Source organism: Schizophyllum commune (assembly GCF_000143185.2).
Source record: "Schizophyllum commune H4-8 unplaced genomic scaffold SCHCOscaffold_18, whole genome shotgun sequence".
In the NCBI taxonomy this organism is placed as follows: domain Eukaryota; kingdom Fungi; phylum Basidiomycota; class Agaricomycetes; order Agaricales; family Schizophyllaceae; genus Schizophyllum; species Schizophyllum commune.
The window spans coordinates 196,011-222,505 of NW_026089555.1; the positions used below are offsets into that span (position 1 = coordinate 196,011).

Genomic DNA, 26,495 nt, shown 5'->3' on the forward strand with positions numbered 1-26,495 from the left:
AGAGCTTGTATCCGTCCGTCATCAGGCTTGGGCCTAACCAGAAAATATGCCGCCAAGATTGAGCAAGAGAAAACAGAGAGAGCTGGAGGAGCTGGAGGCTCTGGAGGGATTGGCGAAGCATCAACCTGTGAGCGAGGATGAGGCCGATGGGGAAGCATCGTCCCCTCAGCTTGGTCAGAAAAGCGGGTTCGCAGCAGTGGGTGTCGCGCTTTAATACATTTGACTATAGCTCACTGCTTTGTAGCTGCTTTCTCAAGACGATATCGCTCAAGAGGATAGCGATCCCGAAGAGGCTGCAGTGCAGACGAAGGCCCGCAAGGTGTGCATCATCCTCTCCTTTGAACCGTGTGTTGAACTTAGAAGTGAAAGAACAAGAAGAAAAAGAAGAAGCCATCTGCTGCAGCTGCATCCTCCATTCCCCAGACGCCGCAGACACCACAAGACTCAGCGCGCGATACTCCTACGCCGTCTGCTTCTGCAAAGAAGGCCGCAAAGAAAGCTAAGCAGAAGGAGAAGAAATCGGGGAAGGATGACGTCGAGCGTGCCCTTGCGGAGCTGTCCCTCCAGTGTGTACATTCACAACGCGATCGCTGCACTTTAATGACCAACGACCCAGATACCCCAGCCTCAGCGATGCTGCCTCCGCGCTATCCTCCTCCACCTCCGCGTCGCGCACATCGATGGATGCCCTCGCCCGCCTCCTTACCGTCTCTCCCGCGCATCTCGACCCCGACGCCGAGATGCGCAAATTCTTTGGCGCCAAGGTCGTGCAGGCGAACCGCGAGAAGGGCACGGCATCCCCGCGGCGCGCGGGCGGGACAGAGAAGTCGAATCTCACGCGCCCGCAGCCGGGTTGGTGGCCAGCGAAGATGCGCGAGGGGCTCACGACGCGGCAGCTTACGCAGGAAGAGCTGGACGCGCAGAGGCAGCGGCATGGATGGGCGCCGTTGGGTGAGGAGCGCTGGTGGACGGTGGAATACAGCAAGAAGTACAAGGCGGTGACGAAGGCGTTCATGCGTGTGGTTATGGCGGGCGGTGCGTACGCTCGCTTGAGAGCTTTGGCACACGCTGATCGGCGCAGATCCCGAGGGCTTCTACAACCTCCTCCATCGCCTATGCTGGCATGCCGATACGCTGCTGCAGCTGTCGGAGCTGTACCGCCATCGCGAGGAGCATGCGACTGCGGTGGACTTCGTGGACCGTGCACTCTTCACCTATGAGCGTGCAATGCTCGGCGCGTTCAACCTCACTTCTGGCGTGAACCGCCTCGATTTCGATCACGTTGAGACGCGTCCGTTCTTCCTGGCTGTCCATCGTCAGGTCGCGTACGTGCAATGTCTCCTTCTTATGCCCTACTCTAAACGCGCTGCAGAGACTTGCAACGTCGCGGATGTTTCCGTACTTCTTTCGAGTTCGCGCGACTGCTTTATGCACTCGACCCATGGAACGATCCCCACGGCGCGCTGCTTCATCTCGATTTCCTGCCCTTCAAGGCCCACCAGACAGAGTGGTTGCTCTCAGTCTGGGACGTCTTCGCGTCGTGGAAGAAGCAGGAGCCAGACAAGCTCGTAAAGCGCATGGACCCGACCTTGCTTCCGGGCTGGAGCTACTCGCGGGCGTTGGCACTGTTCATCAAGGAAAAGGGGGAGAAATCGAAGGTATGTTGGCTATCTGACAATGAATGGACCGTTGCCGACGATATGTAGAACCATGACGAGAGCACGGCGGCGTTGGTGGACGCTGTCAAGGCTTTTCCTCCAGTAGTGTCGCTGCTGGCTGACAAGTTAGAGGTGTCATTACCGGAGTCGCTGCGCTCGCATCGCATATTCAGAATTGAGACGGATGCGAGGTATGTGTGTTGGGCTCTCTCGTGCATCACTGACGAACATGTTCAGCCACCTTTCCGGCCCCGATGCGATCATGCACCTACTTTGCCACCAATACGTGCAGCGCGCCTTCTCCGTCTGGCAGGATGATGCGTATATTGCCTGGTTCAAGGAGACCATCTCCTCCAACTTCGCCTCCCTGCCCTCCTCCCTCCCCGTCGTCGACCGCCGCGCTGCCTTCGCCGCGCTCCTCTCCGACAACGCCCTCCAACACTCCATCTACCGCCACGTCCTCGTCCTCGAGAACCGCCCCCTCTTCTCCTTCATCCCCCGCACCGTCCTTGGCGCCCGCAGCCTCGCCTGCGACCCCCTCCCCCCACCGACCGCCCTGACCGCGTACGACGACGCGTTCTTCCGCGGCGTCGAGGACGCGTTTGTGCGCACCCGGCGCGAGCGCGAGGCCGACGCGCGGCGGCTCGCGCGCCTGGTGCCCGACGCGGGCTTCCGGCAGCAGTTGCAGGGCTTCTTCGACGCGCACCCGGCGATTGCGGCGCGCTTTCCGGGCGGGGTGGTGCAGTTTGCGCAGATGGCGGCGCAGGCGCCGGAGGATGTGGAGGATATTATGATGGTGGAGGCGATGGCGGGGGCGGACGGGGTGTTTGGGGAGGGCGGGATGCCGGGGGAGATGCCGGGGTTGGGAGAGGGGGAGTGGGTGCAGGAGGAGGAAGCGGATGAACATGAGGAGGAGGAGGAGGACCGAGTAGAGGAAGAAGAGGGTGAAGAGGACGAGGACGAGGACGAGGACGAGGATGAGGACATTGAGGTGAGCGTGCTTCTTGATTTTGATCGACAATTGTTGACAGTCAACCTTCAGCCCATGCCCGTTCGTGTCATCCGGAACCTACTAGGAAGGCTTTGGGGTGGCGGGTCCGCTCAGCAAGACGAGGAAAGTTCGTCGGAGGAAGAGGATGCAGTTGCTCAACGGCCGATAGACAATGCAGGGGTGGACTGAGAATATCAATGTACATCGGTCGTGCGTAGAAGTGTGAACTGCATGTCTGCATGCACGCCCACCAAAGATAGTGGTACAATATACTCATCATGCTGCCCTCATGATTAGCGTTGAAGTGCGTGCTTGTTCGCTTCCCTCATCGGCAACTTCCGGTACCCACGAACGGAGGTAAATGCTGCGGAGAGGAGCTTGTCCTGTACGCTCACCACGAATTCCTTGCACAATTCGAACCGTTGACGACCTCCCGAGTTCTACCATGCTTGGATATCTGGCAGTCGACGCCGAGAAAGGCCTTACGAGGGCGACTGTTCATCGTAGAACTCGCTTCGGTCGCGATATATTGGTGGCCAGCCTTGTGGCGTCGTTGCGTCTTGTCCATCCCCGCTATCGTTTTCGACATAGGAAATCATGTCACTCTTAGCCTCGTATAACACCAAGGATGGCTTGGTGTACTGTCGCAACTGAAACGAAACCAGGATTCTAGGCGTCTAGTTGCCGAGGAAGGGCGGCGATCTGCTTGGTTCGACTTGGGTTCTCAAACGGAAGGAAGCCATGCTCGGATTGAATGCGGTGAGTAGAAATCCCCAGCGCCTGCTCGTGCCAGCTCACAGAGAACCAAGGAGCTTATGGGCGCTGTCTTTCTGCCCAGGCAATCCATTCATTCGACGAGGTGCGGCGTGTGCATGCCGTCCCGCGAAGATGATCTCCATAACGTCCAATCAGGGTTCCCATCTTCCCCTGCCTCCAGGTCCTCGGTGGGCGCCTCCCCGCCCTTTCCCCGCGCTCAATTACAGACTAGCGGCACGTGTCCGACGCCTTGGCTAGGGGCGAGAGATCAGAACACGATGCCGGGCTATATTGCTTCAGGTTGAAGGGAGCAGGCTTCCCGCTTCCTGCCTGCTCCCCCCATCATCGCCCTTGCGAGGTGCTAGCCTGCGCTATACACGATCGCCCGCAGGCGCAAGGAACACTATGTCCTCCCCGAGCGACCCCGCACTTGACCCCCCGCGTCCCTTCCTCGACACACCCCGCGATTCGGCGTATGGCGACGCGTCCGTGAGGTCCTCATATGTGGAGAAGCCGCTCGTGGATTCATCCGCGAGAGAGGAAGGCGAAGCGACGCGCGCAAGCACCCCGTCTTCCAACAAGCGGAAGCTCTGCTGGGCGCTTGGAGGCTTGGCCGCGCTCGCCGTGATCCTCTTGGCTATCCTCCTACCCCTCCACTTCACTGGTCACCTGGGCTCGAAGGACAGCGCGAAGGGGAACACCTCGACCTCCTCTCCAAGTTCCGGCGACGTGCCTGAGGATGCGGATCCGGCATCACCGGAGGCGCTCACGAGCGGCGCGAACGGCACGATGCTGAAGCTTGACAGCGGCGAGGACTGCCAGTACATCAACCCCTTTGGCGGCTACTGGGCGTTTGATCCCAAGGACCCGTACGGGAGCTACGGCAAAGCGAATGAATGGACACCAGCGCTTAACGAGTCGTGGACCTGGGGCCAGGACAGAGTGTTTGGGTGCGCCACAGTTGTCCCATGCATTGCCTCGTTCTGATATCTGAACAGCGTGAACCTCGGCGGACTGTTCGTGCTCGAGCCCTTCATCGTCCCGGCGCTCTTCCAGAAGTACGAGGGCGCCAAGGACGAGTGGACGCTGTACACGCTCATGCGCGAGAAAGGCACCCTCGAGGAGGAGATGGAGAACCACTACAATACATTTATCGTACGCCACGCTTCGAGATCCCGCGATTCCGTCTGACACACGCATCTTCCAGACTGAGAAGGACATTATTGACATCGCGGCGGCCGGGCTAAACTTCATACGGCTGCCCATTCCTTTCTGGGCTATTCAAGGCAGCGTTTGGGATGGGGAGCCATTCCCTGAGGGTCTGTGCTGGAAGTGTGTGTTGCGTTTCTAATGCCTCGAACCCCGTCTAACCTGCCCCAGGTACATCCTCCGCATCGTCTCTTGGGCGCGCAAGTACGGCCTCCGCATCAACATCGACCTGCACACCGTCCCCGGCTCGCAGAACGGCTACAACCACTCCGGCAAGCTCGGCCAGGTCAACTTCCTGCGCGGCTCCATGGGCCTCGCGAACGCGCAGCGCTTCCTCGAGTACGTGCGCGTCTTCGCCGAGTTCTTCGCGCAGGACGAGTACCGCGACGTCGTCACCATGTTCGGCATGATCAACGAGCCGCTCCTGGCGCAGATCGGCCGCGACGCGCTGAACAGCTTCTACTTGGAGGCGTACAACACAATTCGCGCGATCACGGGCACTGGCGAGGGGCATGGGCCGTACTTGGTGATTGGGGATGGGTTTGGCGGATTGCAGAGCTGGGTGAGGACCTTCGAGGGCGCAGACCGATTGGTGTTGGACCAGCACCCCTACATCGCGTTCGACGGCAGCCCGAACAACGAGCCCATCGCGACGGGCACCGATCTCACGGACGCGGGTGGCCACTGGCCACTCGAAGCTTGCAATCGTTGGGGCGCAAACTCAAACCAATCGTGAGTCTAGTCATCCTCGGTCCTTCTTTGACACTGACTCTGTCCCAGTAATGCCAACTTCGGCGTGACCGTCGCCGGCGAGTTCAGTTGCGGGTACAACGACTGTGGCCTCTACGCGCGCGGCGTCGGCAACGGCGCCATGTACGGCGGCGACTGCAGCCTCTTCGAGGACGCCAGCCAGTGGAACGCGACCATGAAAGCTGGCCTCAAGACCTTCATCATGGCGAGCATGGATGCGCTCAACGACTGGTTCTTCTGGACGTGGAAGATCGGCAACTCGTCCGCGGGCATCGTTGAGGCGCCCCTCTGGTCGTACTCGCTCGGGCTGCAGGAGGGGTACATCCCGCGTGACCCCAGGCAGGCGCGTGGTGTGTGCGACGTGCTGGGCGGGGAGCGGCAGCCGTTTGATGGGGAATATGCGCCGTGGGCGACGGGAGGCGCTGGGGCGGGGGAGCTGGCGGCGACCTACCCGTGGCCGCCGGCGACGATCAATGCGGTGGATGGCGCACAGGCGCCCGCGACGGCGCTGCCGACCTATACGGCGACGGGAGCAGTGCCGACGCTGCCCGTGACCGCGACGTTCTCGGACGCGCGCAGTATCGGCGGTGACGGCGCAGGGAGTGGGTGGTATGCGACGCAGGATAATGCACCGGCGGTGACGCCTGTCGCTGGCTGCGAGTATCCGGACTCTTGGGACGCTCTGGACGTACCTTTGCCTGCGACGACATGCACGTAGTTCATGACTTGTGGAATGGATCTGTATGTATTGGACTACTTCCCCAACTGATGTGTGTGGCTCATGACGATTGTGTCGTACGCTGGCAGCTTCGTCTGGAATACCCATCTTTTACTGTATTATTGATCAGGCAGCTGCAGGTGTTGACGTTCAGCGCCATAATATCCTCTTTGAAGGCTTGTGGGCTAAGGTAAGGACTACTGGGACCCATGCTTCGATACTGTCACTGAATGCGCGAGGCAGATAGCTACGACAAATTATCTGCTGGGTTAATTATCGTTGGTCGGTTGTCCGCCTCCACCCAGCGCTCAACGCTCATGTCCCATCTCCTGATCAGGCGCGAACTGGCGCATCTCGTACTCGTCTCCCGCCGCCTCTACTTCGCCGTGGCCTTCGTTCCCGCCGCGACCAGCTTCTGTAGCGCCGGCGACCCTTGAAACTCCTCCTTCATCTACGCGTGCGATGTCCCCTAGACCTTCTCCTTTCTCATCGGCTACGATGTCCGCCAGCCCTGCATGCTGCTCGGCGCCATGGTGAAGTGACACGAGCGGCTCGCGCGTATAGTCGTTCGGTGCGCGTGCTGCGACTGCTCCGGCTATGACAGAGTCACCTTCGCGCCCGACGTCGGCCCCTCCTCCCGCATCGCCTCCCTTGGGATGGCGATCTCTGCCTGCAAGCTTTGGGTCAAGCCAGAACCTCACGTGCACCGGGAATCCTGCGTGTCCCTCCTCTTCCGCAGGAATCTCGATTAGGTCAGGACCATTTGCCACGTTCCTCGAGCGGTTGGCGCCTCGAGAGTTGCGTGAAATGCCCTCATGAAATCGCCGCGCCGCGGACGCATCCACTTTCAGCTGAATTTTCTTCGGTATGGAGAGGCCCGCGGCAGAGATCTCCCCCTGCAGGACATTGGCCAGCTCATGGTATGCACTCGCGCTAGTGGAACCATGGTGACTGGGTGATGTCCAATTATAATGCCCATACGGGTCGTTTGCCAGGTCCGATAGGATTTCAGACCATACTAGGGCGTGAGACTTGGCTGTTTGGCGGGCCAAATCCAACAGAGGTTCACGCTGTTTACTGAGATACGATCCAACGTAGATATGGACAGCCACGATCCAGGATATGTGGCGCAAGGGGGCGTCTAGGGGCTGGGAGAATACGTAGTCGATGTGGCGCTGCATCTCCTCCTTCGAGAGAGAGGTGCCGTTTGCCAGTTTCTTCTTACCATGAAAGAACTCCGTTAGATCTTCCAGGTATCGCGTCAGAAAATAACTGACTCCAGATGACAGACTCATTGAGTGCTTCAAGAGACGAAGCGCGTGAGGGCCAATGTGAGCTAACAGATCACCCTGCAACACGTCCAGCAGTAGGTCATGTGCGAGGAGAGGGATCCAAGAGAGAAGACTGTTTCTGAATAGCAGATACCAGTCCATATCGTACCGGGAAGAGCGTGCGCCATCCCCACGCGGCGGCGGCGGTCTGCTCTCCCACTCCATGCCAGGCTGTGTTTGGAAGGGATTGGCGAGATACAGCAGTAGTTTCCGGAGTGATGTTGGGTCGAAGAGTTCCTTGTATCTGCGCAGCCCAGTCAAAGGCGCGATGTCCGATGGAAGAAGGCCAGGCAAAGTGGCAGTCACGATGGGGTAAAGATCGCAGGCGTGGCGGCGTGTCTTCGCTATGCATTGGTGCGTGAAGAGCATGAACTGTTCAGCTGCTCGCCAATCTGGATCGCTAAGCCATTGCATGCGTGATACTTCGAGCCACTTAGCAAGGATTTGGTCTAGTAACTGGGAGTTAAAGGGATACTACGACTGTTATCAGCAAACATGGTCATACCCACTGATTTGCACGTACCATCGCGTTGAGACAGTCATCACAATCATATTTATGGTTCAGCAGTTTGCTCAAGCCTTCAAGGAACGAGCGCAAATCGGCACTTGACGACGATAATGCAGCACCCAATGTTATAGCTTGACTGTCCATAGAATCTGTGCTAGAGAGTGCCAATGTAGCACGTGCCAGGTTGAACACCAGTCGAGGCCCCAGTCCGAGTCGGTACAAATCGAACCAAAGGATGAGCCTGAGACTGTCTAGTGCACGAGTCCAAACCAGTGGATGTAGTCGCAGATCCAGGATGTGGCTTTGGGTATAACGCACGGATCTGTCTGAATCGTATACATCCGGCAAGTCCTTGGACTTGGAACATAGAACCCAGTAAGAGGTGAGCATGCTGCTATTTCCGATTGACGAGCTGTCGTCAACACGCTGGACGAACCATGGAATGTCATAAAACCAATCACGCCGGACGGACGTATTGTACACTGTAAGATTTTGTTCGTCAACGAACAGCAAGCTGCGCATGAGGCGCTCCTCAAGGGACCTGTACTTCTCCTTCTGATCATCGGACGTCCAGGAAAGTGACTGCAGCCTTGCGAAAAGGGACTCGCTGATGCTTTTGCAGTGCCTTTGTTGTGACCGTAGAATCGAGATGGACAATACCGAAAGGCCAGCCACGGCTTGCACCGTGATGCTGGACACCGTAGGATTGGACGACGCTGAGTAAAGCCAGGTGATACAGTCTACCACCAGCGAATCCTCATGCTCTTTGATAGCCTCGGTCTCCCGATGGCGAGTCGTCCAGTCTGACGGTGCGCTATCTGCGCGTGCTGTTGGTGGCTCCGTCGGGTGCTCGGCAGCTGTATCTTGCCGGGAGATAGGAAGACGGAATTTTGCGATCGTCTGCCAGGTCTTTCGAAGCCATGATAAAGGTCGAGCCTCAGCTGTATGTGTGGCCACATATCGCACGGCGATGTATCCGTAGTGAGACAGTGGTGTCTTGTACGGGCACCCCGGTTCACGCATAGGGAGGATATTAGTCGCCAGGTAGACGGAGTAGATGATGATGGCGAGTGCAATGACGACCGATGCAATGGCGGAGCTCAGCGTGAAGATGAAGAGCGTAAGACCAACGAAGAAGAGCAAGAGAGCAAGATGCAGAACCATAGGCAGCAAGCCGACGATGAGAGGTACGTTCCATCGCTCTATCCCGGCCAATCGAAACTGGCGAACGAGGGCCTGATGCTTCGGAGTTCCGAAGGTATTGCTTTTGTAGGCCTACATGGGCGTCAGATGAATGTCTCGTGAGCAGAAGTCATCGCACCTGAAGCCATTGTTTGACGAGCACCGCCATGAGCGCCGCCGAAAGGCTCAGAGTCAAACTGATGAACCAGAACGCGTTGCACCAGTAATCTAGTGCTGACGCAGTGAGGGTGTCGATTCCCAACGCAGAGGGGGACACCGCATCGATCTCCGACCCCTTCGCCAGCGCTCTCTGGATGCCGATGAGTTCGATCATGAGCGACGCCGATATCTGCGCGTAATCGGGCTTGAGGGCCGTAGATGACTGGACGACCAGCGTCGTGACGACGGCGGAGAAGAGACCAGCCTGCACCGATAGATCAGGACGGCGCGACCCGACAGAAAACATGAACGTACGAAAACCAAGAGCACGTCCAACGTATCCCTCCATCCCTCGATCATCTCCGTGTCGTAAATATGCCCCTCGTCAAGATATACTCTCCAAAACCGTGCGTTGGGGGCCATCTCTTTACAGTATTCATCCTCGTCGTACTTCTGTTCGTAGTCGAATGGGTTGGCTGGGCGCTTGTCAGCCAAACGGGCGTCATATTTATGAGGATCACTACTAACCAGCTCTCGCTTGCGGCAGGACGCTCTGCTTCATACCAAAGAAGCTCCTGCGGTCCTCCGGGGCGCCCGCTCTCCCAGTATCTGGTTTAGGGACGCCCTCTGGTCCGGAGGCTGGCGCTTCATCATGGGAGTTCCCGGGAGCGGAGATTGGATTGTCTCGCTGATCTGGTGGTCGCGAGCCGTCCGGCATCTTCAGCGACTCGGGATGGTGGACCTTAGGGAGGCCTACAGTTCGTGAAGACAAGAGCGAGTGAGGAAATCGATTCATCCGCCTCGAGGCAGATTGCTGTGCGCGCCTGACTCGGGGCACAGCTGGTGTGTATTGCCGTATGTCATATCAGAAGCCGGGGACACAAGCTCGAGATCGTTCCAAAGCCCAGCGCGGACATGTATTCCGACTAATTATGCAGCTCAGAAGTATCGCGGTGAACGTTGAGATCTTAGCAGGAGTACATTACTACCGTATAGCCTATATTTCTCAGTCCTTGTGGATCTACGACAGTGTCAGAATTCTTTCAGCCCAAGGGAGTGCGTCAACCTCTCACCCTGCAAGAGATGGGCCGGGACTGGCTTCGCCGTGCAACTTGGAAGGAAGGAAAGCTGGACCAGAACGCCACAAAATGTTACGTTGTCGCTGATGCCCAGCGAGAATTCTGTTCAATAAAAGGCTAAAGAGAATCCCAGCTGCTTGGGAGTACCTCTCGAGCAATAGAAACTCACGGGCTCCTTGGGATCGTCGACGTTGACCCTTGTTGCACGTCTGGCTCGTAGTACAAAGCAACAGTCTTCGAGAAGTATGGCCGCCTGGCGTAATGGCAACGCGTCTGACTACGACATGGTAATCAGGAGATTGCAGGTTCGACCCCTGCGGTGGTCATTGGAAAAATCGGAAGAGTTTTTTCTGCTTCGCAACTTGGGGGGTGCATGTCGTCTCCAAAGCTGAGAACTCAAAGTAACTGGCGCTGGGCAGCCCTTCATGCCTAAACGAGGGTTTCAACGGGAAGGCTGCAATTATTGTGCAGCACCCCTCAGGGCTTGCGTTGATAGCAATATCGAACAAAGGGCTTCCAGAGTATTTACCGCAATTATTGCGACCTATTCTCTTCCCGCTCCCTGCGTCCTACAACGCTGAACTCGCCTTCGTATAGCTAATCTTCCCCTCCGCCCAATCCCGAATCAGTACACCCGCGATTGCGGTGTATGGCGGCACCTGGAAGGGCGGGTCCTCGAGGGTCTCCGTCTGCTTTGACTGTGAGCCGTCTGCGTTGCGTACGATTCGAGGCACTCACCTGCTTAGGGTGCGAGTCGGGCTCGATATTGGGGTCCGAGTGCGCTAGCACCGACGCGCCCGACTGTGGTGGGTCTGACGCGCCTGACTGCGCCGGATCCGACGCTTTTGTCTGCGACTTGGGCTGCTGACCCTCCACTAGCTCCGTCAGCTTCCTGTTGTCGCGGTTGCTGAGGTAGGCGCCGCGGGGATGGTTGAGGATGGCGAAGATTTCGGCGCGGGTGTACCAGCGGGCGTCTTCGAGCTCGTTATCGAGGTCGATTCGTAAGGGCTGCGAGGCGTCGGCGCGCGCGTAGCAGCCGACCATGAGGTTGGCGGGGTAAGGCTGGTGGAAAGTGAGTTTTACGGACGTGTATCAAGGCAAGGAAATGAGGGGAGCTCACCCAAGGCTGGCTAGAGTGGTATTTCACGCTCCAGACCTTGACGCCTGCCTCTTCCCACATCTCGCGCGCGACGGCATCCTGGAGATACTTCAATTGCATATTTAAGCGAGATGGAGGGAGAAATACGCACCTCGAAGCTTTCCCCTGGCTCCATAAAGCCGGCCAGCGCAGAGTAAAATTTGCCAGGGAATTTCTTCTGTTGGGGCATGAGAATGACGAGCTTTGAGCAGGAAGATGTGACGTACGTTACGACCCAGCAAGATCTTGTCCCCCGTCTCGTCTATCGCGATCATGATCACGACGGGGTCTGTCCGCGGATGAGTGAAGTTATGTAGGCCCCTCCTATGAGCAAGATCAGCTTATAGCCGACTCCTGCATTGAACGCCACCCACGTCGTCGGACACGGCTTCCGCCCAGCATTATCCGCCCACGGCAGCAACGTCGAGCACGCAATCTTCCACCCGCCCCACATCGAGTACGTTCGCGCGCCGCACCCAGGGCAGAACTTATTCCGCGAGTTCCAGTCGACCATGCTCCTCGCCTCCGCGTACACGCCGCCCTCGAAGACGTCCATGCCTGCCATCAGCGCGCGCGGCTCCGCCCAGCTGAGCTGCCGCCCTCCTTGTGCGTCTTTGGATAGCCGCGCCTCGGCCGCGTCCACGGTGTCCTGCAGCGTCGCCTCGGGCAGCCCGAGGTCCCCGACGTCGAGGGCGAAGTAGGGCGTGCCGTGCAGCTTGTCGAGAGCGGTGGCGGGGTCGGTAAAGTCGGAGGAGGGGAGCGCGTTCCCGGACTGAGCATCTGTCTCCTCGAGCCCAAGGAAGACGATCGGCGGGCCGAGGTGGCGCGCGGCTTCGGTGTGGTGGGTGGCTTCCTGCTTAGTGATCAGGGCACCGTCTTTGCTCTGGCCGAACCTAAGAAACAAGAAAAGAGGGAGAAAGTGAGTAGGGGATGGTGGGAGTGGGAGTACCGGGACGCACCATGGCCGATTACCGATGAACGGTTGCACGTCGGAGGTGGAGAGGTACGCGAGGCTGATCTTGGAGAGGGCGTCGCGCGGCGCCGACACAAGCGGTCGCCCACCATTAAACACAACCCATCGCGTAGAGGGAAGCGTCGAGGCCGCATCCAGGAAGATCTGGGAGGGCCTCAGCCATGACAGCCTGTTAAGCGGGGATCCGCCGAAGAGGTTGATATGTCTGCTTGCTCGTCAGTCTCTCTCGCTCTTGCCCGATTTCTTGAGACGCACGTATCGGACATCTTGAGGGTCCTGGGGAGGCGGCGGAAGAGATAGGTCGCAATGGTGGCGGTAAGAATATAAGGAGAGATATGCAGTGCACTTACTAAGGCGCGGACATGATGACATTGCAATGATCGCCGATGTTGATGTTTGATATGTCGAGAGCGAATCCGACATGACTAGCCGCAAGCCAGCCGCTTCCTTCCTACCATCATGAGCCTGGTCTAACGCGAGGTCTCTGCCCACTGAATAATCCTTCGTTAACTTCTGTGGACCTGACTAAACAATGTAGCTTACATCTCATCTCTCGGAACATTCGCGCAGCAAGACGACGAGGTCGATTCAGAGCGACACGACGCAGACCGCGCAAAGGTCTAGCAGGACTCGGGATGCTCAGATAGAATTATCACAACAAGCCACCCTCAGCCGATCTACAGCCCTCGAAGGACGTACTCTCTACCACCATTAGTATTACGATCAAAACCTGCCCGCCGCCTCGTGATCACCCTGCCCCGCGGATGAAGCGCTGACCCCACAACCTATCCCCGCGTCTGCCCCTGTCCTATATCCTCCGCTATCCCCGCGTCTGGGGTATATAGTACCAGCTGGTCTCGTAGGTAAGTACACTGATCTCTCTTGCCTCTGTCCGTCGTATCAACCCCCCTTCCCTCGCCTCACCTACGACTACCGATGCTGAACGTCAGCAGACCCAGCGCACGCGTCTTGCGCGCCGTACGTGCCCAGACTTCGACTGGCCGCCGACGCGCTGCGGTCCGCACCTTCGCCACCAGGGACATCGACAAAGCAAGGCGCGAGGAGGCAAGGACGAAAACATCCCATGAGGCGGTCTCGGGGTCACTGCGCGAACCTACCATCCAAGAACTCTACTCCCTCAAGGGGAGGACAGCTATCGGTACATCTAGCCTTCTTGTCCCTCGTGCTGACACTACCTCTTCCTCGGCCTCGTCCCGCTGCTCCTGAGCTGACACCCCTCGTGCAGTAACTGGCGGCGGCCGCGGCCTCGGCGTCTCCATTGCTGGCGCATACCTTGAAGCCGGCGCCGACGTATACTGCGTCGACGTCCTTCCCACAGCCGCCTCGCCCGAAGAATGGGACAGGCTATCCTCGCTCGCGAAGAGCTCAGGCCTAACCCTCGGCTATCGCCAACTCGACATAACGAAGCAGGCGCAGGTGAATGAGGTGTTCAGGGATATCGCCGCCGAAGCGCCCACGCCAGTAAGGGTGCTCATGGCGTCCGCGGGGAGTACGTTGATTTGTCTCTTGTGATAGTCAATGTCGTACTGACAGACTATGTACTCTAGTCCAGCACGAGAGCGATGCTATCGACTACGATGAGGCCGACGTGCGGCGCGTCATTGACGTGAACACAGTCGGCACCTTCAACTCTGTGCAGGCCGCCGCGCGCCTCATGCAGCAGCATAATCTCGGCGGCTCCATCGCCATGATCGCTTCCATGAGCGCGACCATAGCGAATCGCGGGCTCACCTGCGTGCCATAGTACGTGCTTGCCCCCTTCTCTTCCTCCCCCCCTTTCCCTTCCATCGCGTCGCATCGCGTCCACTTCCTCATCTCACCTACCTAACCCCTCACTAGCAACGCCTCCAAAGCCGCCCTCGTCCAAATGGCGCGCTCCCTCGCCATGGAATGGGCCCCCGCCATCCGCGTCAACACCCTCAGCCCGGGCTACATCAAGACCATCCTCACCGAGCGCCTCGTCCAGGACAACCCGCACCGCCTCGAGCGCTGGGAGGGCGATAACCCTCTGGGGCGCATGTCCCTGCCGTGGGAGTACAAGGGCCCCGCGGTCTTCCTCGCCTCGGACGCGAGCTCGTTCGTGAATGGGTTCGATTTGCGGTGCGAGTGAGTAGGGATGTGACTTGGGCTTGGTGTCAGTTTGCTGATGATGTTTTTCTTCTTTTTGTAGTGGTGGACATGCGATGTGGTAGTGATGGCTTGAACCGAGATCATGCAAAGTTTGGCTGGAATCTTGGTATTGTAACCAGCTACTGTGTTGTACACTGTACTGATTGAGGCATTTTTTGGCGTCTCCCAACTCGGTCAAGTGTCTTTCCTTGCAACTATAAGTCGTCTTCCCGACTGGGCGGTGCTGCAGCATGGAATTCCTATATAACGTATACAGGTCAACTGAGCGATTGGTTTGGCGCTGCAATGCCAACGCGAGATCGTGAAGCGCAGTATCGACTTCATTAGATAGGTTTGCGTTCTGCAAGTCTGACATACCAGACTATACCGCTCCTTCGCTTCGGTGACACACCTGGAAAATGTCTGACGGAATGGCGCAAGCCGGAATAGACTCGCGACGGGGTTCCAAAAACTTCGTCTGCGAGGTTGAGTGCAGCCATCAAACCCCCTGCCAACTGCCAACCAAGGCAGCCAGCTATGAATGGGATTTTTGCGCTCAACCAGATTGCCACGGACTTCCATCGCCAACTCAGAAAGCAGCAGTCTTGAAAGTCGCGCTCCCAGGCAGCGAGCGGCAGCATCATGCACCTCCACGATCGACCCTCTCCCAAAAGAGGAGAGCCTAAAGCGTCGGAAGCGTGATACTTCGCTTGCAATGGACACCGCACCCACCCTCCGCGCCCGCAGCCAGGCCTCACGAAGCCTCCTCTTACTATGAGCGTCCTCAGCTCAGCGAGGCCCAGCTGCGAGCGACGAAGAGCCTGGACATGGCGGGTCTCGCGAGATTGGTCAGAGCGTCGATGCGACAAACTGAGCAGCGATCGCAGCGGCGACCCGCCTACCAGACATTTCGCCCCTCCCGCTCCCATGCACATCATGGTCAGTAACCTCTGTCACCGAACGCTAGCAGCGAGCTGCTTGCGTCCGCTGAGAGGGAGCAGGTCACTGAAACAAGACTCCGGAGAGGTCTGGCATCCAGTTGGGTGTGTGTCCGAACAGACGATGAGGGATGAGAACAAGAGTGCTCGCGGCGGCGGGCTCTTATAGGTCCACCCGCCCGGATCACGGCATCGGCCGGCAAGTGTTCATTGTCCCCAATCTGGTAATCTAATTGTTCTCCGGACTCCCACACTAGTAGCAACCCGATTTCCATGACCACGCATTTCGCGACGGGTCTGAACAATTGCAAGCAGCTTCTATGGGTCCATACACGCTTCGGCGAGTAGTTTTCGCTCAGCGCGTACCTGATGCACCACGCGTGCAATGCTCACCGCGTGAGCCAGGAGGGACATGGGAGGCCCGAGCTGTTTCCAAGGTATCTGTTGCTACACTACGACGGGGAGGGCCCATGCGCAACTTCTTTGCGAAAATTGATTTAAGAGAGGCAGAATCGATGTCAATGAAGAACATCACCTTCTCACATATTTCCCCCGCACGTACACACGCCAAAGTCCAAAATGGTGGAAGCAAAGTCTAGCAAGATGAAAGCAGTCCGCAAGACTGTAGTGCGCTAGTAAGCGAATTATCTCCATAACGCCCACCTCTTCTCAGCAACGTCCTTCAGCCACAAGCCGCTGACAGCGAAGGACATTATTCGAGGCCCTGGTGTAGCGAAGGATCGCTTTCGTAGGTGGTCAGCCATGATCCTCATAGCACAACACTTACTGTGCCTCAAGCTTTGCTGCAGCGCTCTCAGTTCGGTGTTCCACCTCAGACATTCGACTACGACTGCGATCGCCTGCATATGACCGTCGATGAAATTGCCGACGACATCCGCATAGCCAGGCGAGGGGACTTTCACTACCGCGTCCGCACCAAAGAGATCACTGCACTCAAGGGCAAAAGCACCGCCCTCCTCCGAAGCGTCATCGACGCGCGCGGCCTCACCAATTTCACCGTCCTCGGCGACAACAGCCTGAAGGACGTGACCCATCAACTTGCACAGCTCCTGTACATCCTTCACGCGCCCGACGTCAACGAGGTCAAGATCCTGCGCCCAGGGCGGTCCACGAAGTTCTACGAACGCGCCGTGTACCACTTTCTCTCCAGCTTGAGCACCCGCACGTCCCTCCAGCACGTCAGCCTGAACATGCAGTGTTGCTACAAGCCCGGGCTCGGGAAGTACCTCCGCTCCGCCGCGGCGCGCCACCTTGTTTCTTTCCGCCTCCAGACGTCCGCCAACGTCGAGGAGTACCTCGTCGGCGCGCTGCACAACAGCCACATGCTGCCGAACCTGCAGCAGCTCACCTTGAGGGGTATTCCTGAGCTGACGCCCGAGCGCCTTTTTGAGAACCTTCGCAAGCGCCATGATGCGGGGCACACCCTACCCCTCCTCGTTGAATGGGACCGTGAAGTCCCAACGGAAATTGTGTCGGCCGCTCGGAAGTTGCGCATCTTTTTCCAGAAACTTGAGTAACTCACTCGCACCTTCTAATCACGGACAAGGCGCAAAACAAATGGACAGCACACGACATACAAGTACCAATCATTATGACGAACACTACCGCACTACCCAGGACATCACTCTGTAGCATTATGTGGCACGCTTGCAAGCCTTTGTATCAGTAGATCCTTATCCCAGGCGGGCCTCCAGCGAGGTGCCGACAGAGATGAGAAGGGAAATGATGGCATTTTATGCAAATATAGGGCGTCTGAGTGCCATGATCAGCAGCGGAGTTGATACTCGTACCACTCGGCATCTGCCGGTACGCCCCTTTGCTCGGAGGGCGACCCGCCTCCTTCCCGCCATCACAGGCTCTTCGGTTTGAATGTAGCCTCACGCACCTGACGAAGTACACGCTCGTGGCATACGCATATGCCGCCTTCCTCGACGTCCGCGTAAGTATCAATACGTCTCGGACAGTTACCCGCGGAATCGAAGGGGCTTTCATGTACCCCGTGCCGTGCGTCGGAGGCATTGCTTGCTCTTGACTTCCATCTTCCTTCATCTGCCTATACGACCTGCCACCTTCGCTCTGCTCAATTCTCACCACTCTCTCAACTCCCACCATGGCCCCCGCGATCCCCGTCACCTTCACCGACATCCTCATCGTCACCTCCACCCTCTTCTTCCTTCACAAAGCCTTCCGCAAGGTCACCTCCCGCAGCGGTGTCCCTACCACGCCCCTCCGCGGGCCACCTTCGCCCAACTGGCTCTTCGGCGTGCACCGCGACATCGTCCGCGCGCAAGACCCCGGCGCGGTCTGGGAGAACTGGCGGCGCGAGTATGGGCTTGTGTACGCGACGCCCGCCCCCCTGGGAGAGACACGCATCGCGCTATTTGACCCGAAGGCGCTAGCGCACTTTTATGCCCGCGAGACGTGGACGTATGTGAATCCGCGGATCTCGAAGATGATTATTGAGAATATGGTGCGTGCATACATACGTGGAGGGACGTGGCGGTAGCGTTCAGATGGCGGGCGCTATTGGGGGGTGTCATCGGTGCTAATGAGTGGTGCGGCTGACTTCGGGTCTTTGTGACTGGCTAGTTCGGCCCGGGCATCTTGGTTGCGGAGGGAGAGAACCACAAGCGGCAGCGCAAGGCGCTCTCTCCGGCCTTCAGCAACACGGCGATTCGCAGCCTAACCCCCGTATTCTACGACTCGGCTTACAAGGTGCAACGTTGCGGTTGAGTCAATGTTAGAGCCCATGCTCACCGGTCGTTCACAGGTCAAGACTGTCTGGGACGGCCTCCTCGAGTCAAACCCGAAGGAGGGCGCTATCATCGACGTCCAATACTGGATGAACCGCATCTCGTAAGCTACCCTGTCCGTGTCCTTTGTCCGTCGCCCACCCACCGCCAACAGCCTCGACTCCATCGGCATCGCCGGCTTCGGGCACGACTTCCGCACGCTGTCCGGCGCGCCCTCCCCGGTCATCGACTCCTTCGAGGCCTTCGGCAAGCTCTCCAACACCCTCCTTGGCACGCTCATCTTCGTCCTCTCGCCGTACGTCCCGCTCCTGGGAAAGATCCCGACGGAGCGCAAGCGCTTGACGGACCGCGTGCGCGGGGCGCTGACGGCGATCGCGGACGAGCTGTTGGAAGAGGGGAAGGGCGAGGGGGAGGAGGCGGGGAAGAAGAGTATTGTGGGGCAAATTAGTGAGTGGGAGGGCGGGGTTAGAAAGTGGGTAGTGGGGAGGCTGATTGAGTCGGGCAGTTAGGGCGGAGCAGGGTACGAACGATCTGAGGTTGACGAGGGAGGAGGTTTTGGCTCAGGTGCGTTGCCAGACAACTGTCTGTGTTTATTCCAAAATATGCTGACGTGCATGGTAGATGGTATGAAATTTTCTTTGGAGACACACTTACAAGAGCTGACTTCTTACCGTGCAGAACGTCCTCCTGCTCGCAGGTTTGTTTTGCTCGGCGTCATACCGCATCAGCACTGACCTTATGATTAGGTTACGAGACCACGTCAAGTGAGCTCTTTACTGTAATTTTTGCCATAGAGCTGACGAGCGTCTCACCTGCGCAGTAACACTCACCGTGCGTCCCCCTCTTTCACTTTCGTACATCTTGGAGCTCACGTATCCCAACCTCCCTCGCCTCAGTGGGCCCTCATCGAACTCAGCAAGAACCCGGACGTGCAGCAGAAGCTCCGCGACGAGCTCGCGGGAATCGGGAACCAGGACGCGACATGGGAGCAGTTCACCAACGGGCTGCCCTACCTGGAGGCCGTCACGCTCGAGACGCTGCGCTTGCATCCGTCGGTGGCGATCACGACGAGGGTGGTGAGTGTCGATCAGTGCAGCTTGGTTTTTCCCTTTCCGAGCCTCTCTCGTTCTCTTCCTCGCACGCAGTACCAGGTTACGCTGCGCTTCACTAAATTTCCATCGCGGTATATCTGAGCTAATCACGACCTTTCCCCTCCAGGCCTCCGAAGACGACGTCATCCCACTCGGCGCGCCCGTCGAGACCGCGGACGGCTCGCCCGTCTCGCAGATCCTCGTGCGGAAGGGGACGTATGTGTGCGCCCCGATCCACGCGATCAACCGCTCGCCGGCGCTGTGGGGGGCGGATGCGGGGGAGTTTAGGCCGGAGAGGTGGCTCGACGTGACAGGCGGTGGAGATCGGGAGGACGCGGAACATGGGAGGGGAGCACAAGCGGTGAAGCTCAACGACAGCAAGCTCGGCGCGGCGCGCGAGCTGCAGGGGCACAAGCATTTGATGACCTTCATTGACGGGCCGAGGATGTGTTTGGGGAGGGGGTTTGCGTTGGCGGAGTTTAAGGTGGGTGTTGCTCTTTGCGCGGTCCGGTTGAGAGAAGGGAGCCATGCGCGTAGAGTGCAGTGCTGACTCGACCACAGTCCGTCCTGTCCACGCTGATCAAGAACTATGTCTTCGAGTGGCCGCATGGGGAGGACAAGCAGATCCTGCGGTATCGCACGATCGTCTTCCGACCGCGGGTGGAGGGGGAGGATGGCCCTAGGGTGCCGCTCCGGGTGCGGCGAGTAGATGCATGAAGGGTCTAGAAAGGCTGTCTTTGGCTTTCCTGTATGGACTTTTCTCTGCCTCTCCTTTATGTAAACAACAGGCTATCCCTTTCTTTGATGATTTACAGTCCTCCACGGAATATTCCGATTTTCGATTCCGAAAGTCGAACCGTAACGGTCACGCGATATCCAAGTGACGCGCTAGTGGCGCGCGTACGACAATGACCTACCGATGAAGTCATGTCCCATTTGCGCTCTATAGCCGCGCTCGAGCGCCTACCCATTTTCCTCTTTCTTACCGTCATCTCAAGACCTTTTCGTCGTCGTTATCGTTGCCGACGAGCGCCTCGTCGTTTCATCCTCGATCCATCGCCATCTCTTACCCTCGACACCGACGTCTCGTTCAGCTAGCACCAACTCTCGCCATGTCAGCGTTCGCCACCATGCACTTCACCAAGCGGACCGCGTCCTTGCGCAGGACGGTCCTCTGCAGACAGCACTACGCAGCGCAGCAGAATCAGAACCACGCCTCACAGCAGATGCATACCTCCCACCAAAACCCCTCTCACTATACCTCCTCGCACCACACTACCGGACCCCAGCCCTACTACTTCACGCCCTCCCGCCATATCCATACCTCCCATCCCGCCGGAAAGGAGGCGGACGGCAAGGACGAGCGCCTTTCGCAGGGCAGCGCTTCCAAGACCGACGACAACAAGCATCCGCAGGACCCGCACTCCCAGGCCGCGCGCGACGCGCAGAAACAGGGCGGCTCGGGCGCGCCCCTCGACGCGGCGAGCGGGGCGCCGCAGCTGAAGGGGCAGTCGGATATGGGGCCGGAGAGGAGCGCGCCGCAGGCGGGGGTTGGTTCGGCGAAGGGGAGCGACCCGAATGCGGGCGTGGGGATGGTCGAGCAGGTGGGGAGCGGGAGTGCAGGCGCGGAGAATTTTGGGAAGGGGGGAAGTAAGGGGAAGGAGGAGCCGGCAGCGGGAGATGCGGTGTAAGGGAGAGGAAGGTGGGTGTATGCGGGGTCATTGGGGGCTGATGGTGGTGGATGAAGACAAGGACTTGTATCATACATAGCACACACGGACTCACTTGTAGCTCAGGCACCTTGTACCTTGACGTGTGTTTCTTTTAGTGTCAAAAGCTTCTTCGGACATGAGCCATCTTCCGAGCATACACAGAGCTGGTCCGAACGTCTGCTTCTCTGCGGAAGCGATGAGGTACGGAGATGGTACGGTGCGGGCCCGAGCAGAGCGGGGCAGATATATCCGCGTTACTTTGTACTCAAGGGTCCGTACAGCTCCTCGTATATGTTCTTTCGAGGCCAAGATCGCTGTGCACCTTGTTGTAGCTCGGTGATTGTAGTTGTAGGCGTCAAGCCTGTGCAGCACGTGACTGTATATGACCTGCCCTCAAGTAAACTCCGACATCCGATCCGATAAGATTCCGCATTTGGAAGGCCGCGCAGCTTGCATTCCACCCTCTGCCCAATTTCGAGCTTGCCGAAGGTACGTCGCGCCGCGTTGCTCGTCGTTGCCGGCGCTGACGGGCTTGCCCTCTCTTCCGCGTATTCTGCGCATTTTTTGCTGAATCTTGCGTGTCATTCGCTCGATATCGACCGGCATCGAAATTGCAGCTCCTTCTGTCCACGCCAACCCAATTCTACTTCCCCAGTTTTTTCACGAATAGCCAACGATGGAGGACGAGGTCGCTGCTCTTGTAAGCATGTTAGACGCGTAGAGGATGTGGAAGATGCTGAGTAACCCGCGCAGGTTATTGACAATGGTTCCGGCATGTGCAAGGCTGGCTGTGAGTTTTACACCTTTGCGCAGTACTTCCTGACCAACTGACGCGTCTCACAGTCGCTGGTAATGCTTCCCGACATCTCGCAAGGTATCCTCGTAGCTCACTTGCAGTCTAGGTGACGATGCCCCTCGCGCTGTGTTCCCGTGAGTTCCCGACGCGATGAAGTGCTATCTCTGGCTGATCGCCGCGCCCTCTAGCTCCATTGTTGGTCGCCCTCGTCACCAGGGTGTCATGGTTGGAATGGGCCAGAAGGACTCCTACGTCGGGTGCGTGTTGCGCTCTATCGCTGCGGATTATGCTGACGTGTTCATTCTAGTGACGAGGCTCAGTCCAAGCGTGGTATCCTCACGTTGAAGTACCCGATCGAGCACGGTATCGTCACCAACTGGGACGACATGGAGAAGATCTGGCACCACACCTTCTACAACGAGCTGCGTGTCGCGCCCGAAGAACACCCGGTCCTCCTCACGGAGGCGCCGCTCAACCCGAAGGCGAACCGCGAGAAGATGACGCAGATCATGTTCGAGACGTTCAACGCGCCCGCGTTCTACGTCGCCATCCAGGCCGTGCTCTCGCTGTACGCGTCTGGTCGCACCACCGGTATCGTGCTCGACTCCGGCGACGGTGTTACGCACACGGTCCCCATCTACGAGGGTTTCGCGCTCCCGCACGCGATCCTCCGTCTCGACCTCGCCGGCCGTGACCTGACGGACTTTTTGATCAAGAACCTGATGGAGCGCGGCTACCCCTTCACGACGACCGCCGAGCGCGAAATCGTCCGTGATATCAAGGAGAAGCTGTGCTACGTCGCGCTCGACTTTGAGCAGGAGCTCCAGACCGCCGCGCAGTCGTCCGCGCTCGAGAAGAGCTACGAGTTGCCGGACGGTCAGGTCATCACCATCGGTAACGAGCGGTGCGTTTACTCTTTTTAGATAAATATGTGCAGGGCGATCGATTGACGATCGCGCAGCTTCCGCGCGCCCGAGGCGCTCTTCCAGCCGGCCTTCCTCGGTCTTGAAGCCGCGGGTATCCACGAGACGACGTACAACTCGATCTTCAAGTGCGATCTCGATATCCGTCGTGACCTGTACGGCAACGTCGTCCTGTCCGGTGGTACCACTATGTTCCCGGGTATTGCGGACCGTATGCAGAAGGAGCTCACCGCGCTCTCGCCGTCGTCGATGAAGGTTCGTGTTGTGACTTCTTCCCTTACTATATGCCTCGCAACATACTTCCTTCGCCGCAACGTAACTTCCTTCGCGATGCAACCTGCTCATCCAATTACTTCGCTCTGATGTGCGCTATACTCACACCCTCCCCAGGTCAAGATCGTCGCGCCGCCCGAGCGCAAGTACTCCGTGTGGATCGGTGGCTCTATCCTCGCCTCGCTCTCGACGTTCCAGAACTTGTGGTGCTCGAAGCAGGAGTACGACGAGTCCGGCCCGGGCATCGTCCACCGCAAGTGCTTCTAAGCGCGCGGCGGCGACACTGCGCGGGGCGAGCGCCAAGCATAGCAAGGGTGCTCGCTCAGCGTAGCGAGGGTGCATATCCGACGTGGCGGAACTGCACGCTCGACGGGCGCCGGTCATGCTCAACTGCGAGGCGGGGTGACCAACGCACGCGGCGAGGCTCAGGAAGGAAGAAAGAGAACGGGAGAGGACTTTACGTATATGGCTTTTATATTTTTTAGTTCGATTGTAGGAATGGAATGCCCTTCGCCTTCGGTGTGCGCTTCCGTCGTCGTTCTTTCGTGTGGGAATCGTCGGTGTTTCGTGTGAGGGGAGTGAGAGTGTAGGGACGTGCTTTTGTGCTTTTGAGGGAGGCGACCTTGGATTCGAGGCTGACCAGAGATCCATGACGACGGGATGTGATGAAGGCAATGAAACAAGGTAAAGGATACGACCTTTCACGGCCGCCTGGCGTAATGGCAACGCGTCTGACTACGACATGGTAATCAGGAGATTGCAGGTTCGACCCCTGCGGTGGTCAATTAGGAGTATTTTACGTGCCCTTTTTTGAGTGGATTACAATCTTGCGAGTTCGTCGATCCGTATACTGGATGGGCACGCTGTTACGTTATGGCGAAGACTCATGGAGTAGATGGTGCTCCATTCAACAAAGTATGAGGATCTACTGATAGTGATACAGAGCAACATTGTACTGCAGTGTGTCAATGCCAAGGCACCGTTTAGTGTTCGTCATCATAATTCGTACTTGTTTGTCATGTGTTGTCCATTTTTCTTGCATCTTGTTCGTATTGTGCGTGGTCATGGAGATCGGGCTGATACTGCTGTGGGGCGGGAGAACAATTGCATTACCAAATTGGGAACAATGAACACTTGCCGGCCGATGCCGTGATCCGGGCGGGTGGACCTATAAGAGCCCGCCGCCGCGAGCACTCTTGTTCTCATCCCTCATCGTCTGTTCGGACACACACCCAACTGGATGCCAGGCCTCTTAGGAGTTATGTTTCAGTGACCTGCTCCCTCTTGGCGGACGCCGGCAGCTCGCTGCTGGCGTTCGGTGACAGAGGTTACTGACCATGATGTGCATGGGAGCGAGAGGGGCGAAATGTCTGGTAGGCGGGTCGCCGCTGCGATCGCTGCTCAGGTTGTCGCTTCGGCTCTCTGACCGGCCTCGCGAGACCCGCCATGTCCAGGCTCTTCGCCGTTTGCAGTCGGGCCTTGCTGAGCTGAGGACGCTCATAGTAAGAGGAGGCTTAGCGTGGCCTGGCTGCGGACGCGGAGGGTGGGTGCGGTGTCCATTGCGAGCGAAGTGTCACGCTTCCGACGCTTTGGGCTCTCCTCTTCTGGAAGAGGGTCGATCGTGGAGGTGCTTGATGCTGCCGCTCGCTGCCGGGGAGCGCGACTTCCAAGACCGCCGCTTTCGGAGCTGGCGATGGAGGTCCGTGGCACTCTGGTTGAGCGCAAAAACCCCGCTCATAGCTGGCTGCCTCGGTTGGCGGGCGGTTTATGGGCTGCACTCAACCTTGCAGACGAACTTTTTGGAACCCTGTCGCGAGTCTATGCGGGCTTGCGATATTCTATCGGACGCTGCGAAACGCTTCAATCCCTATACGTGGTGCGTGGTCCGTTATATCCCGTCATGCTGAACACTCGATAGGCAGGTAGTCGACGCTATGGTCGCCGACGAAGCTGTCGGATAGACAGCCTGGTTGGTGGGCGCGAGGTCTGACGTTTCCAAGCTCTGGACGTGTTCAGCGGTTTGTGGTGCCGCGCTGATGGTGGGCTGCCTGCTCGTGAATGCACACTGATAACTGCAATGCACCGGATCCCTGGACATGCGCTCGGATCACCGTGCAAGTCGTTACTGTCATCAGAAAGAAACACAAAATACGTGAACGTACGCCCCCCCTCGTCCTCAAGATACTGACCACCCTCGAACGCGCGCTTCTCGAATGCCGATTTACTCAGCTGCGCTTCGTATCGACATACATTTCCGCCTAGTTGGCGGCCGCGCTCGCCTTCTTCTGCGCCGCTGCCGCGCCAATCTTCGCCAGCTTGTCCGCCTCCTGGTTGAGGTGCCGAGGCACGTGCCAGAATCCAAACTTGACGTTATTCTCCACCTCCAGGTCCTCCATCTCGCGCTCAAGCTGCAGGAAGAGGTCCAGGTTGGCCGGAGTCGCGCCGAGGGAGGTGCGCCAGCCGTTGCGCTATGAAATCGTGAGCTTGTAGCCTCAACCGATGCACTCGATGGATCCGCGTGCTCGAATAGACATCCAACACACCTTCCACTGGGGTAGCCACTCCGTGATCCCGCGGACGACGTACTCGGAGTCCGTGGCGATGATGCGCTCCTTGGGCACGGAATCGTTGTAGTCATCGTAGTCGTGCACGTCGGCGTGCATGGAGCGGCGCACGCCTGCGAGGGCGGCGACGAGCTCGGCGCGCTGGCTGGTGCGCCGCTGACCAGGGTCCATCTTCTCAGTCACGGCGTAGGCGAAGGAGTCGATGCCGCGACCGATCTTGCCGAGGACGACGCCGATGCCTGTGTAAGGTCAGGGGCTGCTTATCTCTATGAATGAATGAAGAACAAAGGCCCACCCGCAGCGGCGCCGCCCTTCCCATTCCCCGCGCACGCGCCGTCCGTGAAGATGAGGCGGAAGTGGTGGCAGGCCTTGCCTGTGTGGTCGTGCTGGCAGCAGCGCGCGGAGTACTGCAGGCAGTTGTCGCAGACCTGGATGAGGTCCTCGGGGGAGTAGGTCATGGACATGTACTCGCAGAAGAGCATCTTGCGCCCTTGGATGCCCTCTCGGCGCTCGGGGTCGGTGGAGGGGTCGTAGAGTGGATGGTCGTGAGCAGCACGAGAGGCGGACTTGGAGTTGGCGCTGAGACGCTCGGCGACGTCGACGCGGACACCGCGTGGCATGGTCGTTAGTTTTGAGAATCAAGGTGAGACGCAGGGGAGGTGACCACAGTATCAGAGCAAAAGGGGATGAAAGGGACGTAGGGAAGAAAGATACGTCCTCAAGTTCGAGAGCGGACGTGGCGAGCTCTTGAAAGGCGTTGTCACGAGGCGATACCCTTGTGATACGCGAAGAGGCGAGCGGACGCGTGACGTCTCGCGTTTACTGGACCACCAATCGTGGCG

General features: G+C 58.3%; 13 protein-coding genes and 2 non-coding genes across 15 annotated transcripts; 11 read left to right on the forward strand and 4 right to left on the reverse strand.

The window, feature by feature from the left end:
* Nucleotides 1-22: 22 nt before the first annotated feature.
* On the forward strand, nt 23-1,035 carry SCHCODRAFT_01261129 (uncharacterized protein). The gene is made up of 4 exons (XM_050341339.1): nt 23-196; nt 245-319; nt 364-566; nt 617-1,035. The coding sequence occupies exons 1-4, from the start codon at nt 138-140 to the stop codon at nt 1,000-1,002; spliced, it is 723 nt and encodes a 240-aa protein (XP_050196940.1). The 5' UTR covers nt 23-137; the 3' UTR covers nt 1,003-1,035.
* On the forward strand, nt 1,013-1,986 carry SCHCODRAFT_086270 (DUF654-domain-containing protein; the record flags this gene model as incomplete). The annotated part of the gene is made up of 4 exons (XM_003026098.1): nt 1,013-1,035; nt 1,082-1,325; nt 1,373-1,658; nt 1,707-1,986. Coding segments are annotated over 4 exons (823 nt in total), but the record flags the coding sequence as incomplete, so codon positions are not given.
* Nucleotides 1,987-2,473: 487 nt separating this feature from the next.
* Nucleotides 2,474-2,939, forward strand: SCHCODRAFT_02645624 (uncharacterized protein). The gene is made up of 2 exons (XM_003026099.2): nt 2,474-2,649; nt 2,701-2,939. Exons 1-2 carry the CDS (start codon nt 2,512-2,514, stop codon nt 2,836-2,838), a joined length of 276 nt encoding a protein of 91 aa, XP_003026145.2. The 5' UTR covers nt 2,474-2,511; the 3' UTR covers nt 2,839-2,939.
* A 712-nt stretch (nt 2,940-3,651) lies between these two features.
* SCHCODRAFT_02645630 (glycoside hydrolase family 5 protein) lies at nt 3,652-6,350 on the forward strand. The gene is made up of 6 exons (XM_003026100.2): nt 3,652-4,355; nt 4,404-4,560; nt 4,613-4,737; nt 4,786-5,346; nt 5,395-6,272; nt 6,326-6,350. Exons 1-5 carry the CDS (start codon nt 3,811-3,813, stop codon nt 6,080-6,082), a joined length of 2,076 nt encoding a protein of 691 aa, XP_003026146.1. The 5' UTR covers nt 3,652-3,810; the 3' UTR covers nt 6,083-6,272; nt 6,326-6,350.
* On the reverse strand, nt 6,239-10,042 carry SCHCODRAFT_02594751 (uncharacterized protein). Its single transcript, XM_003026189.3, has 5 exons — nt 9,791-10,042; nt 9,578-9,738; nt 9,243-9,527; nt 7,937-9,196; nt 6,239-7,887 (listed from the first exon to the last, which is right to left on the reverse strand). The coding sequence occupies exons 1-5, from the start codon at nt 9,978-9,980 to the stop codon at nt 6,391-6,393; spliced, it is 3,393 nt and encodes a 1,130-aa protein (XP_003026235.1). The 5' UTR covers nt 9,981-10,042; the 3' UTR covers nt 6,239-6,390.
* Nucleotides 10,043-10,588: 546 nt separating this feature from the next.
* Nucleotides 10,589-10,667, forward strand: SCHCODRAFT_t281. The gene has a single exon. It is a non-coding gene; the product is annotated as a tRNA-Arg (tRNA).
* A 243-nt stretch (nt 10,668-10,910) lies between these two features.
* SCHCODRAFT_02521520 (uncharacterized protein) lies at nt 10,911-12,653 on the reverse strand (the record flags this gene model as incomplete). Its single annotated transcript, XM_003026190.1, has 8 exons — nt 10,911-11,030; nt 11,131-11,403; nt 11,462-11,539; nt 11,592-11,657; nt 11,707-11,803; nt 11,854-12,071; nt 12,123-12,362; nt 12,468-12,653. Coding segments are annotated over 8 exons (1,278 nt in total), but the record flags the coding sequence as incomplete, so codon positions are not given.
* A 735-nt stretch (nt 12,654-13,388) lies between these two features.
* SCHCODRAFT_02707197 (NAD(P)-binding protein) lies at nt 13,389-14,583 on the forward strand (the record flags this gene model as incomplete). The annotated part of the gene is made up of 4 exons (XM_003026101.2): nt 13,389-13,611; nt 13,699-13,962; nt 14,021-14,216; nt 14,313-14,583. 4 exons carry the CDS (start codon nt 13,389-13,391, stop codon nt 14,581-14,583), a joined length of 954 nt encoding a protein of 317 aa, XP_003026147.2.
* A 221-nt stretch (nt 14,584-14,804) lies between these two features.
* SCHCODRAFT_02645644 (uncharacterized protein) lies at nt 14,805-15,229 on the reverse strand (the record flags this gene model as incomplete). Its single annotated transcript, XM_050346454.1, has 1 exon — nt 14,805-15,229. The coding sequence occupies one exon, from the start codon at nt 15,224-15,226 to the stop codon at nt 14,927-14,929; it is 300 nt and encodes a 99-aa protein (XP_050196941.1). The 3' UTR covers nt 14,805-14,926.
* An 870-nt stretch (nt 15,230-16,099) lies between these two features.
* Nucleotides 16,100-17,058, forward strand: SCHCODRAFT_02594759 (uncharacterized protein; the record flags this gene model as incomplete). Its single annotated transcript, XM_003026102.1, has 3 exons — nt 16,100-16,155; nt 16,207-16,268; nt 16,319-17,058. 3 exons carry the CDS (start codon nt 16,100-16,102, stop codon nt 17,056-17,058), a joined length of 858 nt encoding a protein of 285 aa, XP_003026148.1.
* Nucleotides 17,059-17,369: 311 nt separating this feature from the next.
* On the forward strand, nt 17,370-21,102 carry SCHCODRAFT_02594763 (cytochrome P450). Its single transcript, XM_003026103.3, has 12 exons — nt 17,370-18,011; nt 18,131-18,256; nt 18,312-18,397; nt 18,449-18,741; nt 18,800-18,858; nt 18,973-18,991; nt 19,041-19,058; nt 19,115-19,125; nt 19,191-19,370; nt 19,513-19,869; nt 19,947-20,081; nt 20,480-21,102. The coding sequence occupies exons 1-12, from the start codon at nt 17,652-17,654 to the stop codon at nt 21,074-21,076; spliced, it is 2,241 nt and encodes a 746-aa protein (XP_003026149.1). The 5' UTR covers nt 17,370-17,651; the 3' UTR covers nt 21,077-21,102.
* A 428-nt stretch (nt 21,103-21,530) lies between these two features.
* Nucleotides 21,531-23,630, forward strand: SCHCODRAFT_02645649 (actin 1). The gene is made up of 9 exons (XM_003026104.2): nt 21,531-21,586; nt 21,715-21,797; nt 21,851-21,887; nt 21,941-21,946; nt 22,000-22,027; nt 22,082-22,150; nt 22,201-22,797; nt 22,855-23,071; nt 23,207-23,630. Exons 2-9 carry the CDS (start codon nt 21,774-21,776, stop codon nt 23,354-23,356), a joined length of 1,128 nt encoding a protein of 375 aa, XP_003026150.1. The 5' UTR covers nt 21,531-21,586; nt 21,715-21,773; the 3' UTR covers nt 23,357-23,630.
* Nucleotides 23,631-23,794: 164 nt separating this feature from the next.
* Nucleotides 23,795-23,873, forward strand: SCHCODRAFT_t282. Its single transcript has one exon. It is a non-coding gene; the product is annotated as a tRNA-Arg (tRNA).
* A 430-nt stretch (nt 23,874-24,303) lies between these two features.
* SCHCODRAFT_01261243 (uncharacterized protein) lies at nt 24,304-25,171 on the forward strand. Its single transcript, XM_050341340.1, has one exon. The coding sequence runs from the start codon at nt 24,427-24,429 to the stop codon at nt 24,994-24,996; it is 570 nt and encodes a 189-aa protein (XP_050196942.1). The 5' UTR covers nt 24,304-24,426; the 3' UTR covers nt 24,997-25,171.
* SCHCODRAFT_02645657 (ribonuclease H-like protein) lies at nt 25,068-26,453 on the reverse strand. The gene is made up of 3 exons (XM_003026191.2): nt 25,949-26,453; nt 25,633-25,892; nt 25,068-25,557 (listed from the first exon to the last, which is right to left on the reverse strand). The coding sequence occupies exons 1-3, from the start codon at nt 26,271-26,273 to the stop codon at nt 25,348-25,350; spliced, it is 795 nt and encodes a 264-aa protein (XP_003026237.1). The 5' UTR covers nt 26,274-26,453; the 3' UTR covers nt 25,068-25,347.
* Between the last annotated feature and the right edge of the window lie 42 nt (nt 26,454-26,495).

Coding starts and splice junctions, on each gene's coding strand:
- SCHCODRAFT_01261129 (XM_050341339.1), top strand. CDS start 138: ATGAGGCCGATGGGGAAGCATCGTCCCCTCAGCTTGGTCAGAAAAGCG. Junction 197..244: donor AGAAAAGCGGGTTCGCAGCA/GTGGGTGTCGCG, acceptor ACTGCTTTGTAG/CTGCTTTCTCAAGACGATAT. Junction 567..616: donor CTTGCGGAGCTGTCCCTCCA/GTGTGTACATTC, acceptor CCAACGACCCAG/ATACCCCAGCCTCAGCGATG.
- SCHCODRAFT_02645624 (XM_003026099.2), top strand. CDS start 2,512: ATGCCGGGGTTGGGAGAGGGGGAGTGGGTGCAGGAGGAGGAAGCGGAT. Junction 2,650..2,700: donor ACGAGGATGAGGACATTGAG/GTGAGCGTGCTT, acceptor GTCAACCTTCAG/CCCATGCCCGTTCGTGTCAT.
- SCHCODRAFT_02645630 (XM_003026100.2), top strand. CDS start 3,811: ATGTCCTCCCCGAGCGACCCCGCACTTGACCCCCCGCGTCCCTTCCTC. Junction 4,738..4,785: donor CCTGAGGGTCTGTGCTGGAA/GTGTGTGTTGCG, acceptor AACCTGCCCCAG/GTACATCCTCCGCATCGTCT. Junction 5,347..5,394: donor GGCGCAAACTCAAACCAATC/GTGAGTCTAGTC, acceptor ACTCTGTCCCAG/TAATGCCAACTTCGGCGTGA.
- SCHCODRAFT_02594751 (XM_003026189.3), bottom strand. CDS start 9,980: ATGCCGGACGGCTCGCGACCACCAGATCAGCGAGACAATCCAATCTCC. Junction 9,528..9,577: donor TGGACGTGCTCTTGGTTTTC/GTACGTTCATGT, acceptor CTATCGGTGCAG/GCTGGTCTCTTCTCCGCCGT. Junction 7,888..7,936: donor ATGACTGTCTCAACGCGATG/GTACGTGCAAAT, acceptor TAACAGTCGTAG/TATCCCTTTAACTCCCAGTT.
- SCHCODRAFT_02594763 (XM_003026103.3), top strand. CDS start 17,652: ATGGCCCCCGCGATCCCCGTCACCTTCACCGACATCCTCATCGTCACC. Junction 18,257..18,311: donor TCTACGACTCGGCTTACAAG/GTGCAACGTTGC, acceptor GGTCGTTCACAG/GTCAAGACTGTCTGGGACGG. Junction 18,398..18,448: donor TACTGGATGAACCGCATCTC/GTAAGCTACCCT, acceptor CACCGCCAACAG/CCTCGACTCCATCGGCATCG.
- SCHCODRAFT_02645649 (XM_003026104.2), top strand. CDS start 21,774: ATGGAGGACGAGGTCGCTGCTCTT. Junction 21,798..21,850: donor AGGACGAGGTCGCTGCTCTT/GTAAGCATGTTA, acceptor TAACCCGCGCAG/GTTATTGACAATGGTTCCGG. Junction 22,151..22,200: donor CAGAAGGACTCCTACGTCGG/GTGCGTGTTGCG, acceptor TGTTCATTCTAG/TGACGAGGCTCAGTCCAAGC.
- SCHCODRAFT_01261243 (XM_050341340.1), top strand. CDS start 24,427: ATGATGTGCATGGGAGCGAGAGGGGCGAAATGTCTGGTAGGCGGGTCG.
- SCHCODRAFT_02645657 (XM_003026191.2), bottom strand. CDS start 26,273: ATGCCACGCGGTGTCCGCGTCGACGTCGCCGAGCGTCTCAGCGCCAAC. Junction 25,893..25,948: donor GAAGGGCGGCGCCGCTGCGG/GTGGGCCTTTGT, acceptor GACCTTACACAG/GCATCGGCGTCGTCCTCGGC. Junction 25,558..25,632: donor AGTGGCTACCCCAGTGGAAG/GTGTGTTGGATG, acceptor ACGATTTCATAG/CGCAACGGCTGGCGCACCTC.